The sequence below is a fragment of the Sturnus vulgaris genome, chromosome 16 (assembly GCF_052056855.1).
Source record: "Sturnus vulgaris isolate bStuVul1 chromosome 16, bStuVul1.hap1, whole genome shotgun sequence".
NCBI lineage: Eukaryota > Metazoa > Chordata > Aves > Passeriformes > Sturnidae > Sturnus > Sturnus vulgaris.
This window is the reverse complement of record NC_142258.1, coordinates 8763384-8784172: the sequence shown is the minus strand read 5'-3', so window position 1 is coordinate 8784172 and position 20789 is coordinate 8763384. Positions and strand designations below refer to the sequence as shown.

At 43.7% G+C, this 20789-nt stretch overlaps 1 protein-coding gene across 1 annotated transcript in view; it reads left to right on the top strand.

Annotated features, from left to right (window-relative positions):
- The window catches only part of LOC106865297 (ATP binding cassette subfamily C member 1 (ABCC1 blood group)), a 45614-nt gene that overhangs the window by 23079 nt on the left and 1746 nt on the right, over nt 1–20789 (top strand). The window contains exons 13-30 of the mRNA XM_014895260.2: nt 775–921; nt 1274–1361; nt 1811–1880; nt 2682–2808; nt 3877–4053; nt 5073–5240; nt 5588–5765; nt 9797–9881; nt 10999–11137; nt 12058–12265; nt 13097–13407; nt 14263–14462; nt 14962–15088; nt 15461–15562; nt 16545–16691; nt 17605–17763; nt 18920–19086; nt 19663–19857. Coding sequence (XP_014750746.1) covers nt 775–921; nt 1274–1361; nt 1811–1880; nt 2682–2808; nt 3877–4053; nt 5073–5240; nt 5588–5765; nt 9797–9881; nt 10999–11137; nt 12058–12265; nt 13097–13407; nt 14263–14462; nt 14962–15088; nt 15461–15562; nt 16545–16691; nt 17605–17763; nt 18920–19086; nt 19663–19857 — 2795 coding nt within the window. The remainder of the gene's footprint in view (nt 1–774; nt 922–1273; nt 1362–1810; nt 1881–2681; nt 2809–3876; nt 4054–5072; nt 5241–5587; nt 5766–9796; nt 9882–10998; nt 11138–12057; nt 12266–13096; nt 13408–14262; nt 14463–14961; nt 15089–15460; nt 15563–16544; nt 16692–17604; nt 17764–18919; nt 19087–19662; nt 19858–20789) is intronic.

Here is a 20789-nt window from a genome sequence, read left to right as displayed (position 1 = left end):
GGGGAAAAAGCTGCTGGATCTTGTGATATACTGAGGTGTGCAGGTATTGTCATGAAGAAAACACAATGAAGGGAATAGTTGTGAAAGCAAACATCTGGTTTTACTTAGTTTGCTTTAATTTTGCTATAATTTATTCAACACATTTAAGAAAATGAGTATATGGATTTTTGGGATTATTTTTATAGCTTATGATTAGTGATAACAATAGTTCAGTGTAGTTTTCTTGTTCAGTATGAAACTGAAACAGTTCACAACAGAAAAGGCTTCATCTTTGTAATGCAATAACATTTCAAGTTACTTGTTTATGATAAAGTGGGCAGTATTTGGAAATTTAGGGTTGTGGTACTCTCTCCAAACTATAAAATAGGTTAGTGGTAGGGTGCTTCTGACTATTCTCTCAATATATGTTACTGGCCTGATATCTGATACTTTGAAGAGTGTCTTAAAACTGAAAGAGATCAGGAAACAAGACCAGTGATCATCTCTACTTCCCTTTTTCTGCTGTGTGACCACAAGAAGCCTGGGACATTTGTGGTTTCCCTTTTGCTATGTGAGGAACTTGAGCACTTACCTCTTTTTAAAGATGAGCCATCAACTTCTTTGTACAACAGCAGATTTTAATCATATCTTTGCTTTGTAAAAAGTGTTGTCAGTGAGGAAAAGTTACCCGAACTCTTTGTTTGATTTACAGTCTGATTCCAGTTGTCACACTGTACTTCTGACTTGGTGGCTTTAAGGCATGACCCTCACTACAGCCTTTACACTTGGTTTCAGGTTGCCCTGTCCACGTTTGCTGTGTATGTCACCATAGACAAGAAGAACATCTTGGATGCTCAGACAGCCTTTGTTTCTCTGGCATTATTCAACATCCTCAGGTTTCCACTGAACATGCTTCCTATGGTCATCAGCAACATAGTAGAAGTAAGACTTGAATCATTAATAGGTGGTTTTTGTGCAGAATGGGGCCCTGGGTTCCCAGCATTACATTCTCCTGGGGAAATGTGGCCACCTCTGGAAGGGACCTTGCAGCTCCTGTGTGTTATGTGCTGTGCTAGTGAAATAATCCCAGTTATGCTGGATGGGTGTTCCTCACATCACCCATATTTCTTGTGGGTTGGGAAGTGAAAGTTTGCCTATCCAAGCAACTATGCAATGGATTTAAGGAGGGATGAGGAGGGAATAAAAATGATATAATGTGCATGTGGCACAAAACAGTGAGCACTTCAGCGTAACAAGCAGAGTATAAATGGTTTTGCATCCTTTTTCCATGCAGGCCAGTGTCTCCTTGAAGCGCCTCAGGGTGTTCCTGTCTCATGAAGAGTTAGATCCAGACAGCATTGTCAGGGGTCCCATCAAAGAGGGTGAGTTTCTTTGCCTGTTCCAGGTCAGTGTGTGCAGCTTTTGGGTGGTTTATTTTGCTTTCTAAAACAAATTTACTCCATTTTGGTGGATTTTGCTGATAAATTTGAGACAGAAAACAGAGAAGGGAGTTTGTCAAATGAAAATTATAAAAAGGTGGTTCTTCCTTCTCAGTTTGTTTCCTCTCCACAACTGATTTTGCAGTGCTGGAGATGCAGCTGAATTAGTTGGTGTTTCTGTGTAGCTGACATTCATGGTTCCTGAGTAAGGGTAACCTTGGAACCTCTGCTGTCCTGCTGAATTCAGTAAAAGCAGAACACAAGTTTTTTGCAAGCAGTGGGTTGTTATTCTTCTGAAAAAGTAGCTTTATACTTTATGTGTTTGGATTGTGAGCACACAATTTAGCTGCTTGCATTGGTACTTTTAAAAATATGAGTTTTTCTCTTTGCAGCTGAAGGATGCATTATTGTGAAGAATGCAACGTTTAGCTGGTCCAAAACTGATCCTCCTTTGCTGAACAGGTAAAGATTGGTGCCCTTTATTCCATCCCATAATCTTACTGCATCATAAATTATCTATATTTGAATTATAAAGTATATGGAGAAGAGTTTGTTGCCATAGAGAACAAATAAAATCAGTTTTATATATTATTTTTTAATTGAGGCTTTATGAAGTAGAGGTTTTACAGTTTATTGCATTTATGGAATGCATAAAGGGAGGCAGCAATAGCTGTAGGGATCAAGGCAGGGATGTCAGGCTCCGTGCAGATGGGATGAGCTCCATCTAGGGGATGCAGCCAGCTCAGCTCAGCCCTCTCAGCCAGCTCTGCTCCTCCTGTGTGCTCAAGCTCCATTTTACAGCCTGATCCTCACTGTGCTCTGCTGGCCTGGATCCTGGGCTGCAGAAAGCAGTGATGCAGCTACGAGCTGTCTCTTCCCTGTGCCCTGTTCCCTTCCTTATCTTTGGCTGCTTTTTCTTGGGCCTTAAAGGTCAGATTCTTTGGGACAAAAATGCTGTATTTACATTTGTGTTCATAGAACACTTGAGAGAAGTCTTGGCAAGATTGGGTCACAGTTCCTTTCTATTTTCTTCCCCGTTTGAGTAATTACATATTAAGATTGTATTCCGTGTTCTAAGCATGAGAACTAGGCATTTTCTGAGTGAGAGGTTTGGATTTTCAACCAGTTCCAGCTTTAGTGCTGAGTCAGTATTTGCAGTGGGTGTTCACACTGCACCTGGTTTTAGATGGGCAGTTCAACTGACTGTTTAACTAACTGGGGTGTGCCAGCAAACAAGGCTGAATCATGTGCACTTTATTTCAGCATTAATTTCACTGTTCCTGAAGGCTCCTTGGTGGCTGTTGTTGGTCAAGTTGGCTGTGGCAAGTCTTCACTGCTGTCTGCATTACTGGGGGAGATGGACAAAAAGGAAGGCTGCGTGGTTGTCAAGGTGTGGCATGTCTGGAGAAATGTTCAGCTGTTTGTGGGTATTGCCAGAGGGATTCTGGATTTCCAAGTGGTGTGAAAAGGGAAGAGAGAGCCTTTCCAATGAATGCACTTTTCAGGCTGCTTTCCTGGCAAACCATGTATAGGTCTTAGCCTGCACTCTGTGCAATTGCTTGTTAAGCCTTGACCCAACAGTATCCAAGTCTGTGGGTGTCAGATTTAGCCAAATAAAACAGTGGAGCACTCAAAGATGAGTTTTCTGGTGATTGTTAGCAGCTGGGTATGAGATGGGGAGACCCTGTTACATATTCTCTGAGGAAGAGCAGTGTTGGGTTCTACCTGCTCAGACATCAGAGAATTACAAGGAGAGAGAGTGCACCCCTCTCCTTGGAACATGGGAAATGCTGCTGTTGTGGTTTGTTCTTTCTCAGACATCAGAGCTAACAGAGAAAATTACCTGGAAAGAGCAAAACAAATCTTTCACATTGAAAAGTCTGTACGTTTGTCCACCTTCAAAATTAGCGTGGAAAAATAAACTAGTTGAGATCTGAATCACTAATTATTAGTGCAGAAAGAAAAGGCAGATCTGATACTCAAAGCAAAATCCTCTGCATTATCTCAGTCTCCTCCTTTGAAGTGACTGATATGAAAACCTCTTCCTCTGTTTTCTGCCGAAATCTCTTGGCAGGGGTGCATTTGTTAAACATTTGCATTCCAGATTAAACTCTTTTGTGCAGAACACAGTTTATAATTATATGAAAGAAGTAATGACTTTTGACATGCAGTAATTGTGCAAACGTTCTCTAAACAAATGTTTCCTCCAGGTTTATGTTAATCGTATTTTGTTTGAAGTCCTTTATTTTCCACCAATGCACTTTGTTACATTCACTTGTAGAGAGGATTATAAAAATAACATTTTGGAGGAGGCGGGAGCCCAAGAACTGCTTTGTTTGGAAGTGGCCATAGGTGATTTGTGAGGTGATTAGCACTGCCTGCCTCACAAAGCCCTGCTGTGCCTTGACTCTCTGTGCAGACTCTTAGTCTAAAGTACTGAACTTTATTTTTCTTGCAGGGCACTGTAGCCTACGTTCCTCAACAAGCCTGGGTCCAAAATGCAACTCTGGAAGATAACATTATCTTTGGAATGGAGATGAGTGAGAGCCGGTACAAGCGTGTGATTGAGGCTTGTGCCCTGCTGCCTGATATAGAGATTCTTCCTTCAGGAGACAAAACAGAAATAGGAGAAAAGGTATTTCAATACCCACTCCACCATAACAGAGCTATTGCTTGTAGTTAAGGCTGTGTGACTCTTATTTTACTTTATCTTGAAGCTGTATTGAATTTAAAACATTCAGAGCAGAAATCCTTTAGAATAAGAGGCAGATTTGAACAGTGTGTTTTCCTTCTCTTTAAGCCTCAAAGGGGAAGAAACCTGTCCTCAGTTACAAATATAAAACCATCTTGTAGTGACAGTTTTTGATTGCTTTTAAGTTGCCACAGTTATAGGGCAGTAAAATACATAGAAACAGGAAGAGAAAAATCTTCTTCACACTTCACTTTTGTTCAAAGCAAGCAAACACCTCTCCAACCCCTCCAAAATCTGAATCACAATCTACAAAAACAACCATCACCCCAAATCTGGTCCTTGGTTACCAAAGCAAGCCTGATGTGTGGTTTGGAGGCGTGCATGGACGATGAGTGCTGATGAGGGAGCAGGCCGTGGTGTCCCTGTGCCAGGAGCTGCAGGGTGTGTGTGTGGCTCTGGGGGCTCTCAGGGGCTCTCTGTGCTCTGGCTGGGGGCAGGGGCTGTAGCTCCCAGCTGGCCACAGAGCTGACAGCCCCACGTGCAGTAAAGGTGCAGCTTCATCTTCCTCCTCGGTCAGCAGGCCAGTCACACTGTGTGAACAGAGTTTGTTCTTTAAATCAGAGGCAGCACTGCAGAAATACAGCTGAGAAGAAAAGCAGCCTCTGAATGTACAGAGTTAGGCAGGCCAGTCAGGGTTAATTGCTTCACAAGACTAGCAAACATTATTTTTTTTGGCTAGCCCTTCACTGACACCGAGACAAGAGATGTGCTTCCTTGCAAGAGAATCGTGACTGATTGCCTGTGCTGTTGTTGTAGTGAAATTATTTGTGGAGATCTGTTTCATGCAATGTTGAAACTGCTCTAATTTAAATAAACCACCTATGACTTGTGTCTTTCATAAACTGTAGGAAGACATCTTCTTTCAGCTGTAAATAAAGGATTGTGTTTTCTTGTTTCCCCAGGGTGTGAATTTGTCTGGAGGACAGAAGCAGCGAGTCAGTCTTGCTCGGGCAGTTTACTCCAATGCAGATGTCTATTTACTTGATGATCCTTTATCAGCTGTTGATGCTCATGTTGGGAAACACATTTTTGAAAAAGTTATTGGACCAAAAGGAATCCTGAAAAATAAAGTATGTTGTAATGTCTCTGGAGAATGCTTTTTCTTGGATGAGTTCACATGATTCCAAGTTCGTCAAGTTGCATATTTAGAGTTCTGAAAAATGAAAGGATCGTTCTCCAATTATTAGAGGACTTTTATAAAGCACTGAGATTTTTGTAGTGAGAGGTGCTTTGGTTTCTGTAATTCAAAATTATTTGATGGAAAAATCAAGACAATGTTCTTTTAAAAATGCTGCATGCCTGTCTCTCATTACTGTTCTATTATACACAGAATTCAAGCAGTAAAGAGCTGTAGTCCAACCATGGTATTCACTAATCTGAGATGATAGAAACCCTTTATTTTTCTTTTGCCTTTTAGACTCGGGTTTTGGTAACCCATGCAATCAACTATCTGCCTCAGATGGATACAATTCTGGTAATGACTGATGGAGAAATCTCTGAGATGGGCTCTTACCAGGAGCTGCTGGAGCAAGATGGGGCTTTTGCTGAGTTTCTTCGTACATATGCTAATGCTGAACAAACCTTGGAGAACAGTGGTAAGCTCCCAAATAAACTCTTGATGTCTGTCATGTTAATAAGGGAGTCTTGTTACAGGAAAAGCGGTACTGGTAGGAAAGTTAAAAGAAATCACTATTTCTTGTGATTGCCTGTGTAAGTAGAGGTGTTTATTTCTTGAGAGTGTTAAAGGTTGTGAGGTTAAACACACATTTTCTTTTTTAAAATTAGGAAAATGTGTAACTGATCTGTAGTAAAATTTCCTCTCGTGCAAAATTCAGATGGTAGTGAGACTGCATAAAGGCCAGCTGGGGTTTGTACACCCTTCCTGTCTCTAAGATGTGTCTTCTTTATGCAACTAATTCCTTGGGGGATGGGGAGGAGGAGGAAGCAGCTCAGTTTTCTAGCTGCTGTCCTTGACTCCTGCTTCTGCTTTACAAAACAGCTGTAGAGTTGCACTGGTGCAGGAATGCACTTCAGATTTATGTTTCTTTTATCTAAAGACAGTTGCAGTATTGGATTTTAATAGGGGAATTTTGCCTCCAGCCTGTTTTTTTTTCACTGGGTTACCTGTGGTGATTTCCTGATGCTCCTGCAAAGTGCAAGGGGTGCCTGCTCTGTGCTGCCTGGGGTTAAGTGGGTGACACGAGTTTGGGAGCAGATGCTGAGTGCTGCAGAAGTTTTGGGAACAAAGAGAGGCCTGAGCCTGCTTCTTGCTTTGTCTTCCATTTGGAAAACCACTGGTTCCTTCCCATTCCCTAGAGGTTTTTGGTGTGCTTCTCGTGTGTCCATCGAGGGGAAAGTGAAAGTGGTGCCACATTTACCTGCACTGATGCAGCTGGGAAGCATTAAAGAGGTGTTGAAGAGCTTCCTTTGGCAAGGAGCTGCTCCTGGTGCTCATCTCAGAGTTGCCTTGGGAGGTGTGGGATGGTCAGCCTTGCTCTCTGGAGCTCCACGATCCAGGCTGGCCCTGGAATCTGACAGTGGGGCAGGGTTTGTTTCTGCCTGTGCAAGGTGGCCTCTTCTCCTGGCTCCCTCTCCCAGGGAGTTGGATTTGGGGATGATGTGTCATCTCACAGCTCAGGCTGCCCTGCTGTGGGCTGGCATTCCCTTGGAAAGGTCTCGTGGTATCCCAGCTGTTGCTCTGCAGGCTGGGGCGCTGGTTTGGGTGGATGCTCTAAACACCAAATACTGCATGGGTGGGGTGGGTGTCTCACTGTGGGAAGGATTCTGTGGGAGCAGAATCAGGTTAACTTCTGTGTGTTTTCTGTGTGTGTTTCTGTAGCTACTTGGGGCACAGTCAGACTTGTTGCACTCTGCCGTGTGTGTGAAATTCACAGGCAAATTAACTTTCTCTGTGCTTCCCTAGGCAGTTAACAAGTTAACTTTAATATGAAGATTTGCCTCATTTAATAGCCTTTCAGTTCTTTAAGTCTTTGTCTCCTTCCATTTTCTAATGTGGAAAAATAGGTTTTGAAATCCTTTTCATTAAACTAAATTACTTTATTTTTCCATTTAATTACTGAATTTTCTTTTGGAAAGTGAGCCAGTGCTTTATCTTTTGCCATGATTCTCTGCAGTTTCTGAATAAGAGGCACTTCTAGCTTCAGTACCCCCCTGGTGATCTGGAGGGGATTGCTGTATCACAGGGTTGGCCTGTTTGCAGCAAATTTCTTCATCAGTTCTAGTCAAGTGATCTTCTGCCAGTGGTAAAAAGTGAAAAGTAGAGGCGTTGTTTGTCTGATTCATAGGGATAATATTCATGTTTATTGAATGTGTAAAAGGTCACTATTGCTGAGAATCACAGGCTCTTGGATGAGCACAGTGGTCTGTGATGGGAGCCAGGCTGAGCTGGAGGCTGTCTGCACACCCACTGGCTCAGGGAGGCTCCCTGATGTCTGGAGCTCTGTGCTGGCAGCCAGAGAGCAGTGAACTGGTGCTCCCGGGCTGGGAAAGCCTCTCCTCCCACCCAGCCCCTGAGATTTGGCTCAGCTCTGGTCCCTGTCACCTCCCAGCCTTCCTCTCTCCCTTTGGGATTCCATGGGTTACCTCTGCCCAAGTGCTGCCTTCCCCATCCTCAGCTTCATGGGGCTTCTTCTCTGCATGGCAAAACTGTTTGTGGCTTGGGATTAGAAACAGGTCCATTTCAGCACATTTGATTCTGCCTTGGGTTTTGTATGTGAGGTTGTAAAGACTGAAAATGGTGGAGTGTGTTCTGGGAAAAACATTAATTATATATGCTTTTAGAGTCAGATCCTTCATTAGAAGGACCCATCCAACCTCTGGAAACAGGTAACTGTTTGCCATGTGGCTTTGTATTAGTGCTTGCCTTGGAGTAATAAGAGTAGCTGCAGTTTATTTACAAGAGACTGAGTCATTATCAGAAGAATTTTATCTGCACAGTAGGAGGTATTTGCATGGTTTGCATGTCCTCAGCTGTGTGAGCTGCAGCAGTTGGTGTGTGGCAGCAATTCTGTATCTCAGAGGCTTCCAGGAGGAAACTTTACCTTCATAGATACACCCTGAGCTGAGAAATGCAGAGAGTGTACCAAGAGAAGCATCACTCAGGACTGAACCCTGAGGGTCCCTTTTGTTCTCAAATGTGTATTCAGTACTCACAGCTGTTCCTTTTTATAATTTCTGGGTACTTTTTTCAGCAGAACCCTCATTAGCGGGCTTATACCATAAGTGCAAGTGTCAGATTTACTGTTGCAGTCTTGAGCATTTTTTGGTTCTCAGAGCTAAATGCAGTATAAGCAAGAAGTTTTCATAGCCTACAAAAAGGAATCAAATTTGAACTCTTAGGGGAGGATGGTTTATTTGTGGTTTTGTTTTCTTCAGCAATGTTCTAGAGCAGTATGTTGCTGGAATGCTTGCTGTTTTTCATATGGGAACCTTTCAAAACAAATGTTGTCAAGTGCTTAAAATAACCAGCAGTCCCATCTTGGTTTGGTCTTATTCATATAAATAAGAACTAAATAGTCAAACTTCTTCACATTTTATGCTTTTTGTCTTTTTAAGACCATGCTGATCAATTTCTCTTTGAGTTTTTAGAGTAATGAACCAATATTCAATTTGCAGACACAGAGGGGAAAGCAGTCCCCACTTAATGTGTTGATGATGTGATGATATATTTTGCATTTATATAAAAACATGAAAATATCAGACTCTAGATCTAGACAAATTTTCCTGAATATTTTTTGAGTACATTCAGGTGAATACCTTTGCATAAACTATGCACAGACCCTTCAAAAATGCAAAACTCCTTGTTGCAATTTCCAAATTAACTTCCATACATGAATATAGAGTTCCATTTACTGACAGATAACTTTTTAGGAGTTTAGTTGGTTTTTATTAGGAAAATTGACATAACCTGAACCTAGAGGTTTTACTCATGACACTCTATTACACTGAATTAAGTTGCATGGAAAAGGTGAATATTTCAAGCTGACAGGTTTTCTGGAGTGTTTTAGACACTTGTCTTGTGTGTGCTGCATTTTGGTACAAGCAGGATGTTGTGGGCTAACAATTCATGGAAAGATCTCTTGCTTAAAGCCATCTGATTCCTGCAGTGGCCTGAAACACCAGGATTTTGCACATTTCTCCATGCTCAACTTTGCAGGAAGACTCAAAGTTACTAGCACATGCCTGCTGTTCTTACAGCTTCACTCCATCATTTAAAGTGTGTCTTTCCATTGCATTTTAAAATAACTTATAACTAACTATGTAGAAGCTGTGGTTTGAAAAGGAATGGCTGGAGTGTTGGGTTTATTTCCATGGAGTGGGTATTGCATGCTTGAACATAAAATATGTCCTTATAATTATATTACATTATTACTGATCTACATTTGCTAGAAAAAGAAATGTTCCCTGCCTTGGCAATTAACCCTCTTGGAGGTTTTAGGGAGCTAAACTGATTTGTTCCTCTGGTCAATTTTCTGTTAGCCTCTGTAAATACTTGTGCTGCCTGCTTTGTTTACATGTCAAGACTGCAGCTGCCAATTAGGATTGAAATGAAATGCTTGTGTCTCTTTGCCTAACCATTTTCATGTTTACTTTTTCACCCTCTCAGATACAAATAGTCCATCTACAAAAGAAGGCAAGCCTGTAGAAAATGGAGGCCTTCTGAATGAAGCCCCTGGAAAGCTGATGCATAGGTGTGTGTTCTTTCAATTTTTTTTCCTCTTGCCCCCCATCCATTCAATCCAGTCACTCAGATGTGGATAAACAGTAATTTGATGGTTATGATATTTGTTGGAGGGGAAATATATCCTGCTGCATCCAGCAGCCTGAGAAGGGCCAAGCTGCTGCTGCTCTGTGGTTCCAGGTGCAGCAGCAGGAAATGCTCCAGAGGTACCTGGAGCACCCACACACAAACACAGCTTCATCCAGGCCCTCTGTGGCTGAGCAGGACGAGCTTTACTGTGTGTGTGCACAAGGTGATCTCTGCAAGGCTGGGCTCAGCCCCTCTGTGCTCCCAGCTGCTGCCATGTGGCATTGGAGCTTGTGGGGCTGCAGCCCCACTCCAGGCTGGTACAGACTGTTGCACATTCGTGTCTGCACACACACAGCTCTCATGATACTCCTCTCATGTGAAGAGACTCTTGTGTTGTAGGAAGATATTGTAAGTTGGGATTGCAATAAAAGGGAGGGTGTTTTATTGGCTAGTGCAGCTCTTGTGTGTGTTCCTAAGGCTTCTGCATTTCACTGTCAGATGGGATGAAGTGCCCAGTGGATCTTTAGTCTGACCTAATGCAGCTGCTGTTCTGCTTGCAGTCACTCTGATTATACCTTTCCAAAACCATCTCCTAGTTGATGCCTTATGTTGCTCTAATAGTGCCTCTGTTCTTGTGGTGCACTGCATTTCTGGAAGCTAATGAGTGCCTGGGAGTTAAATGGCCTGTTTTGGGGGGAATGTGGGTGCCCTTTTAGCACTCCAGCAGCTGCTGTGCTGATGATGGGGTTTGGAAAGGCTGGTCTTGATGGTCACAAAGCATTTTCCTTTCTGGAGTGTGATTGGGCAAGCAGGACTTCATGTGGTGACTCTGTTACTTGCACCTGGCCATGGGTACTTGGGAATCAAACACCACAGGAGGGTTGGGAGAGACTCAGGGGAGGAGGGAGGCCTGGGGAACCTCTGGCCTTTGATGGCAGGTGAGGACATCTCCATGGAAGTGGAAACCACTGACTTGGAGCTGTCACTGTCAAAGCCTGGTTGTGAGGTAGCAATTCTCCTATTTCAAGCTAAGATTAAAAAGAAATCTCCTCAAACAGGCAGCTCAGCAACTCTTCAACATACAGCAGAGACACTGGGAAGCCACAGCACCAGAGCAGCACAGCAGAGCTGCAGAAGCCACTTGCTGAGAAGAATTCCTGGAAGCTGACAGAGGCTGACACAGCAAAGACTGGGAGGGTAAGGTTTCCAGTTCCCACTTCTGTGCTCTCTTTCAGTTTTGGAAAAATATGTTGCAGAAGAAAATAAATTCTGAAGACCATGTAACTGGTGTGAGAACAGGCTGAGTGAATTCTTGAACTTGCTGCTTGTGTAATACTTGATGGAAGTGTTGCTGTGCCTTCTGCTGGCAAACCTGAGCCCCATGTTTGCCTGTGGAAAGAATGTTGACACAAAACTTCTGTGTGAGATGATGGGCCTGACCACATCAAAGTAGAGAAGGAGAAATGAAAACCTTGCAGCTATTGCTTGGAGAGAGGTTGTGACAAATTAGGTGACCTAATGAAAACTGCCCTTCACTGTAAGGATCTGCAATTGACTCAGTCAAATTTAAGCCAAGTTTCCACTGTAGACGTAAGTGTGTAATCCCAGGATAGCCAGAGCTTTCTGAGAATCCTGAGATGAGGTTCCTGGGAAAGTGGCACTTACACCTCCTAGCAATGTTGCTTGAATCCAAGCTTTGATTGCTTGTTGCTGGTTAAAGAGAGATCACAGGATACAAGCCATGTGGAACAAGGGATGGTTTAAAGGCTTTATAATCTTGTGGTACAGAGAGCCAGAAACTGGAACTCCTCAGTGAAGTTTTTGGCTCTGCTACTGATGCTCTGTGGTACTTGAGGCAATTCCCTCCCTGCTCCTCCCTTCCCTTGGATGACATGGAAAGGATGATGTGTGCCTGCCTGCCCTGAGGGAATGCTGGCCTTGGCATGTCTCCATGGAATGCTTTGCAGCCTGTATTCCCAAGCAGTGGCTCTCTGGAGTGCAGCTGCTGTGTTTTCATGGCCTCATGGAGGGATGCTGACTTTAAATAGGTGTTGGACAAGGGGGAGTTTTGAAACTTAGCTGCAAAATGAGTATTTCTTTTTGTCTTCTGTCTTCAGGTAAAGGCATCAGTGTACTGGGAGTACATGAAAGCAATTGGACTCCTTATGTCTTTCTTGGCCATTTTCCTCTTTATGTGTAATCATGTAGCCTCCTTGGCTTCCAACTACTGGCTGAGTTTATGGACAGATGATCCTGTTATCAATGGGACACAGCACAACACAACTCTCAGACTGGGAGTATATGGAGCACTGGGAATTTCTCAAGGTTTGCTTGATCTGCTTGATATTTTCAGATTTGCTGGTTCAATGTTTTTAATGCTCTTGGTGCCTACAGCAACATTTTGCAAAGGATTTGAGTGTGGGTTTTCATAGAAAAATGAAAAACTTGAATTTCAAAAAGCAAGCAAACCAACTTGTACAATTTTGTACAGTTACAAAATGTGTTTTTCCTTTCGTTTGTAAATGAAATTTCTTAAATTAAGAAATGTTTTGCTGGCTGATGAGCCAGAATTGTGACAAAAGGTCTGATTGGAGAAGTGTCTCCTTGGCCTGTCAGCAGACTGTGCTGGCCTGGTCTGCAGGGGCAGTTTGTCACAGGAGGCTGTGGCTGTGCTGCCTCCCTGCAGCCCCAGCCTGGCTCAGCTGCCTGGCTGGGGTTTGCTCTTTGCTCTGGCTGCTGTGGCTCCATGCAGGACACTGCTGGGAGGCTGCTTCAGTGATGTTTTGTTTTGTGTCCTCTTTGTGCTTTAGAGTTTGTTTGCCATGAAATCACACAACCCGAGTACCAATGCACCAAGTACTTCAAAACTGCCATGAAAATCCCACAATAAAAAACAAATGCCAAGAGCAAATTCAGTGATTTTTGCTCAGGGAAAGTGTTCATATATTGCACAGATTTTTGTAATGGAGAAGCAATGAGAGGAATGTGATGGTTTTATTTTTTTAACTACTTGACATATTTGCTGAGTCTACCTGAAGTGAACCCTAGTTCTCAGGATTATTGTACTAAAGACATGCTAATGCTAAATGATGACAAGATGAGGAAAACGTGTTGTGTGAGAGGTGGCAGCACTTAATACTGAGTCTCCTTTTCCAGGTATTGCTGTGTTTGGCTACTCAATGATTGTGTCAGTAGGAGGAATCTTTGCATCCAAACACCTGCACCTTAACCTGCTGCACAACGTGCTCAGGTCTCCCATGAGTTTCTTTGAGCGCACTCCCAGTGGGAACCTGGTGAACCGTTTCTCCAAGGAGTTAGACACCATTGACTCCACCATTCCACCCATCATCAAGATGTTCATGGGCTCCACATTTAACGTGATTGGGGCTTGTATCATCATTCTGCTGGCCACACCTATAGCTGCTGTCATCATTCCACCTCTGGGACTTATCTACTTGTTTGTGCAGGTAAAGAGTGTTGCCTGGGGGAGCCAGGACCAGCAGTCACATCCTCTGTTAGTTAAGATAGTTTTTAGCCTACACAAGGAAGGATTTTAATGTGTTACATTTGAGTCATGCTTGACTGACTGTGCTTTTTATGGTTTACTGATAATCTGACGTTAGCACAGCATTTCCTTCCTTTGTCAACTGTAAAATAACTTCTGTGCAGAAGTTAATCCTTTAATACCTACTTTATAAAAATGCCATTCGATTTTGTGGCAAATTTTGCACAGCTTGTTGCTCAGAGCCCAAATATGGAAAACGTGGGCTTTCCCAAGACTTCTTTCCAAACATCAGAGTAGCCTTTGGAGGGAGGGGTATGTGTGCATTTCTCGTGTGCCTGTTTCATCAGAATACTGTTTACAGAGCAAGGGAGTGCATGACAGCCTTTCACTCCTGTCCTGTGTGGGCAGAGTGTGCTTGCTTCACTCTGGCTTTACTCCTAGCAACTGGTAGAGCCAGCACAGATTGAAGAGAATCAGCTGAGGTTTGACTTTGGCTCTTGAATTTGTAAACCCTTCTGGCTCCATTAGTAAACCTTAAAGTGGTGATACGTGTGTTTTATACTGTAGAACTAAATTTGCTGATAAAAGAAAGAGGAGCAAATGGCTGTGGCATGAGATGGATTGATTTGCAGTTATTTAAAGGCAGCAGAGTGTATGTAATGATCCTTTAGGCCTAAAAGTGTAAGTTGTGTAAGTTACATATATAAGTTGATTCTCTGTCCCTAACAGCCCAGATGGCAGGAAACTGTTTGTGATCCCCCTTGTCTTTCCAGACACAATCTGAGTGTAACCATAATTGTCATACTCTGGCTTGCAGAGATTTTATGTGGCCACTTCACGGCAGCTCAAGCGCCTGGAGTCTGTCAGTCGTTCTCCTGTGTATTCCCACTTCAACGAGACTCTCCTGGGAGTCAGTGTCATCCGAGCCTTTGAGGAGCAGAAACGTTTCATCAAGCAGAACGACATGAAGGTGGATGAGAATCAGAAAGCTTATTATCCAGGCATTGTTGCAAACAGGTACCAGCGGGGCTGCAGTGTGGAACAGCAGTTACCCGGGGAGGACATGGATCTGCTGGCTCTGCTCCTTATCAGTCACAGCTCTTGCCATGCTTGAGGGAGGGGAAGCCTGTGTGGATAAATCTGTTTCACAGATGTTTTGTTCAAACTTATGTGATGAAGTTAAAATTACTTCTGAATCGCTCACCTTTCTAAGAGTTCCTGCCTTGCTTCTGGGTTATATTCTTTTAAAAGTTTTGATTTATTGATCCCTACGTTCAGAAAACAGTTGTAGTTAAGACAGGAATTTATACACCTGAATGGCTCATTAATTTTGGATGCCTCTAGGAGCACATGCTGCTGGAGCAGAACCTCACATATCTTGCAGTGCCTGTGTCACCAGCAGGACACACATGCCATATTATTAATCTTACAAAAAAGAGATGTGTAACAGCCCATTTGTTGTCCATGTCCCTGCTCTCTGTGGGTGAAGTACTGGAAGGATGTTTTTGCCTTGCAGGTGGCTGGCTGTCCGTCTGGAGTTCGTGGGGAACTGCATTGTCCTGTTTGCAGCGTTGTTTGCAGTGATTGCACGCAACAAACTCAGCGCGGGGCTCGTTGGCCTCTCGGTGTCCTACTCACTGCAGGTAATTCTGCTTTTCTAAAAAGAGCAAAACCTCCGAATTCCTAGACTGCATCACAAGGTCAGAGCCTTGATTTGGCTTTGGATGGAAAAGGAATATAAAGAACACAGAAAATAACAATTGCAAATAGTATCTGAGGAGATGCTGGGAAGTCCTTCTGTGCTTTCCCTGTGTGAAAGGGGATGTGGCCAAGGTGCCTCATCCCATGTATCTTAATGGCATTTAGGCTTTTCTCCTGTCCAGCACTGATTAGCCAAGATCTTGCCTGTGTTTATACATTCCATGAAATTGCAATGCTTTGGTTGTTCCATGTTTTTTATTTATTGCAGGTAACCTATTTAGTGTGAACTACTCTCTGACTTTTCCTCCTTGCAGATTACAGCGTACTTGAACTGGCTGGTTCGCATGTCCTCTGAGCTGGAAACCAACATAGTTGCTGTTGAAAGAGTCAAAGAATACACTGAAATGGAGAAGGAGGTACATTGAGCTGCCCACCACCTCGGGCACCCAGTGCCCTGTCCTGAGGTCTCAGCTGCCCCCTGGATGGGCTGGAGGGTGGGCCTGTGCTCTGAGCTGAGGGTGGGACAGAGCTCAGGACTCTGAGTGCCTGCCAGGGACGGGTTGGGTCTCAGGGCTCAGTTCCTGTTGGTGCTTTTTGTGGTGTATCCAATGGTATTTACTCAGTGCTGTTCAGGAAGTGTGCTCTTAATTCTACTGAGTTCCTACTGCTTAGTTCAAGGCTGAGCAGTAGGGCAGCACAAATGTTTTGGTTTCCTAAGACTTTAAACGTCATGTATTTATTTGTTTCTCTTTTTGCACTCAGTATGGGAAATGAAAAGCTGTTACTTTTTTTTGTTTTGATTGATTGTGCAGTTGTTCCGTTATGGTTACAGAGTTCCCAAGGTTGTGTCTTTGCCTTGCCTGTCACTTGAACCTTTCCTGGGTCACTATTTTTGCAGCCAAACATTATGAAGACCCTTCCTAGAATTTTTTCTTAAGTTCTGGTAGCAGACCAGTATTTATACATGTGAAAGCCTTTTTATTTGACAGTGGAAGTGAATGCAGTGGGGTGTGTTCTTTCCTTTCTCACCTCTGTGGGAGGCTGAGGCCACAGTTTTTTACCAGCTTATTAATGTTTTAGTTTCTAGTTGCACGTGTGGCTGCCCCAGAGGTTTCTTTGCCACGGTGGGGTGGGTGTCCAGACAGGTTTTCTGAATGTGTGCTGCCTGCATGATTCTGACATTGGCAAGAGCAAAGTTCATCCAGCAAGGGGGACTTGAGATAGCCAAGCCCTTGGCTACTCACACCATTTCATCTGTCTTGAGACACCTCTCTTCTCATCACAGTTCCTTTTGCAAATTATCCCTGAGGAAGGATTTTTCTTAATTTCAGTCTGAGTCCTCCGAGCCTGTGTTGGTCGAAGCAGAGCTGATCAGAGGTGTTTGTGTGGCTCTTTCAGGCTGAGTGGAGCATTGAGCAAACAGCCCCAGCCAGCAGCTGGCCCGAGGAAGGGAAGGTGGAGTTCCGAGGCTACAGCCTGCGCTACCGTGACGACTTGGACCTGGTTCTGAAAAACATCAATGTTACCATCAGTGGGGGTGAAAAGGTAATGACTGAATTCAGAGTAGAGTGTTGAGTTCACAGGTCTGCATGCATAAGCAGAAGAGGAGTTGAAGCCTGTTCTGTTACCTGTTTGGGGTTCTTCAGAGCTAGAAAAGCCTGTGTGGAATCAGCTCTGTTGTAAGTGCACATGCTGTGGGCTCAGCAAGGCGTGTTGTGCATCATGGATAAAGAGACACTGCTGTGTGGGGCTGCCAAGTATCATTTGGCCTGGTTTCATTGGGAGGTGAGGTTTATCCTGTCTTGTCTCCTCTTCCCAGGGAATTTTGCTAATTTGTTTGCCATAAGCAAAGAGGAGTAGGTTGCAGAGTGATTAAGTTAATTATAATCTCAGGAAAATACCCTACAGTAGAGGAGGGAAGCCTGATCTAGTGAGACTGAAGTTGCAAGGTGAGACTGCAGGAAAAAACGGGACTTCAGAGCAGATTCCCTGGATCTGTCCCAGCTGATCTGTGTGTTTCTTCTTCTGCTTCCTTGCCCATGCACTCACACATGTCCCACCCCAGTCCTGTGTGGGTTCTCTGATGTCTGTTAATAGTGTGATCTTGCACAGCAGCATAAAAGGTTGCTCCCTTATTTGTGGTAGCCAACTGGGCATTTGTTTTTTCCTGAGTGCACACTTTCTACCTACAAATATGGGCAGAATGCCACCTCAGATGGTTAGAATGTGCAGATGGCAAGAGGTGTATCAGCCAACCAAAGTAGCAATTTTTTATATTTGAGAAGAATTAATCAAGACTTAAGTCTAACTGGGAAGTAAAACATACAGTGTGAGACTGAATGCTTTTGGTGTGTGGATAACCCTAAAAGTATGACAGTGTGTTGGTTTCAGGTGGAAATGGTTGGAAATGCTTTAACTCTTTCCCAGAGTAAGTTGTTCTTGTATTTCTTTCCAACAGATTGGAATAGTTGGAAGAACAGGAGCTGGAAAATCCTCACTTACTTTGGGTTTGTTTCGGATTAATGAAGCAGCTGAAGGCGAAATTATTATTGATGGGATTAATATTGCAAAGATTGGGCTCCATGACTTGAGGTTCAAGATCACCATCATCCCTCAGGTAGGTGCAGAATCCTGCCACTGCCAGAACTCCTGTGCTCTTTTCATGAAGTACTGAGGAGAAAATTGTTATTCCTCCTCTGATCTGTGCTATGAAATTCAGTCACTTCAGCTGGTTCTTTCATGGACTTGAAAACAAGCTTTTTTCCCTAGGCTGGTTTCAATTTGCCTGTGGCAGGTAACAAGTAGGAACTTGGCTGTGGCTGAGCTGTGTTGTGGAAGCAAAACCTTGGCCTCTGGATTCAGATCACTTACATACTGCAGACAGCTCAGCCTGAGTGGGAAGGGCTGATCCCTTTGTGAACTGGGCACAGTGTGTGCTGTCAGTGCTGTTCTTGCACAGAAACCTGTACATAACCATCCCAGTCTAGCCCAGCAGCTGTGGGTTTGCTAGTCCTAAACGTTTGGGATTACAGCTTTATGAACATTGGATTTAGTATCAAGTGTTTTAGTTCTTACTGTAGCCTTTATTGCTTGTTCTGATTCAAAGTAAGACTATGAAATGTGATGTTTTAAATTACCATTGCAACACATTGGCAAAAACAAATGAGCTCACTGTAAAAGGTTTTCTGCACAATCTCTTTTGGAAATTTTTTTGGGGGGGGGACTTTGCTTTCTCCTTTTGTTTGTTTTGCATCAGTATTTCCAAAGTAGTATTTCTTCCTATCTGAGAAAAAAAAAGAGTAATTTCATTTATACTGCAGCTGAAGAGTTTTGAAATATTTACAGATGGTTCATTCCCTAAGAAGTGAGAAGTTGACCTTATAGTCCCTGCTGACAGAAGGTTGAGCAGGGAGGGCCTCTTTTTGTAGCCTTTTTACTGGACAATAAAAAGAAAGCTGGCTGGGATTTGGGTGTTCTGATTTGTTTGCTTTATTGTTTTTTTTTTCTGAATTCATGAAGTACTGACTAATGGAAAGGTCTGGACTGCAAGAATCTGCAAAGGGAAGAGGTCAGGCCCCCAAGAAGAGCAGGGAATAGAGTGAGGGAGAATAACATTTTATTGGAAAAAAAATGAGCCCTCACTACTAAATGCTGTATATTAGCTTACTTGCAACTGCCTCTGTACATGTTGTTTCCTTTTGTTATCTACCAAATATTTTTGGAGCACTTGCCATGTTCTGTGTACACTGTCAATTACCTCTTTCCATGACCAGGATCCAATATTGTTTTCTGGCTCTCTGCGTATGAATCTTGATCCTTTTGACCAACACTCAGATGAAGACATCTGGAGGTCTTTGGAACTGGCTCACCTGAAGAACTTTGTCTCATCCCTTCCTGATAAGCTGAATCATGAGTGTGCTGAGGGTGGTGAGAACCTCAGGTAGGCCAAAGAAAGTGTGTGCTGAATGAATCATGAGTGTGCTTGTGAAAGTTCAGTGCCCCAGCCCTGTGTGAGAATCTGGGGAGGCAGCTGGAGAATTCTTAATGTGTGATCAGGCAATCAGCTAGCTAGGTATTATTCAACATGTTTTCAGCTCTTGAGTTTGGAAATTTCAAATAATTTAAGGAATACTTTGAATGCTGGGAGATTTGTCAGCTTGGGCAGCCTTGGAAAGCATTTAAGCAGCAGCAGTTATTCAAAGGAAGCTGTTCATTTGCTATTTGCACCTTATCAGTTTCATATGTTCAGTTTGTAGAAACCATTTAAAGACCAGTCCTCAACACTGCACTGATTCAGTGAATCAGCCTGATGCAGTTATGCTGAAGCCACTTGTATTCTCTTACTACATTGCCAGGACCTCATTTGAGAGGGATGGAGTTTCAGGTGCTGTTGGATATTCTGCAGGGAAATAGTAAAACTCACCTTATCTTTAGAACAAGGAATTGCCAGGTTTTGAAATGAATACTCTGAACTTGTTCTGACTTTTCTCCCCACCCTCCCATCCCATCTGTGCAGTGTGGGACAGCGCCAGCTGGTGTGCCTGGCACGGGCTCTGCTCAGGAAGTCCAAAATCCTGGTTCTGGATGAAGCCACAGCTGCTGTTGATCTTGAAACAGATAAGCTCATACAGTCAACTATAAAGTCTCAATTTGAAGAATGTACTGTGTTAACTATAGCACATCGGCTGAACACAATCATGGACTACACGAGGTAAAGTGACACTGCTTTTATTGCTTTTATTGCTTTTATATTGCTTTTATTGCACTGTGCTCCACTTAAATGGGAATCTTTGTGTTAGTTGGATGTTTACGGGTTCGTTTTCAGCTGCCTCTGCACAAAGCTGCTGGAATCCCTGTTTTGAGGGGTAGGGTTTGTGTGTTCTGGCTTGTGGTGGCTGTGCTTGGCCTGGGAGCTCCTCCTGTCCCTCTGTCACACTGCTGTTGTGCTGCTCCTGCCTGGGCAAACTGGGAAGGGGAGAGAGGCAAGGACAGGAGTCTGTTCCTGGGTCTTGCCCTAATTTAGGCACAGACAGCATAGGGAATCCAAATGGGCAGATCCTGCCCTCTGAAGTTTATTTGGTCTTTCACTTTCCATCCCTTTTGGTTAGAGCTCATACAGCCTCCCTCATGCTTGGCTGCCTTGCAAGGTGTGGTTGTTGCTAAGGGCAAAGTTGTTGTCTCATATTTCAATTTTAGGCTCTCTTGTCCCTTTTCTCACAGCATGGCAAAGTGACCAGTGGTAGGATTTCAGTGTACCTTTGTACCCTCTGTTGGTGCTGTCGGTAGTGACAGATCAGAGAGAGGAATGCTGCCAGCAGGGGAACACCCAACTCAGCTGTGGCAGTGGTGCCACCAGGCAGCAGCCCCTGCCAGGGGCGTGGTGACCATCACTGCAGTGCCTTGCCATCCGTGGGGGGAGCTGGAACAGTGTTTTAGCAGTGAGCTGACCACTGACTCGGTGACTTCCTTGTGCCAGTTGCATGTTTTTGTTCTGTCACAGAAGCTGTGTAAGAGCAGTTGGTGTGGAGAGGTTAAGGGAAGGTTATCCCAGCTCTTGCAGGGTCTTACAGACCCTTACACACCTTGATAAGGAGTGCTGCCAGCTCGCTTCTGCCTGGCTCAGAGCACAGTCCAGAGCCTCCT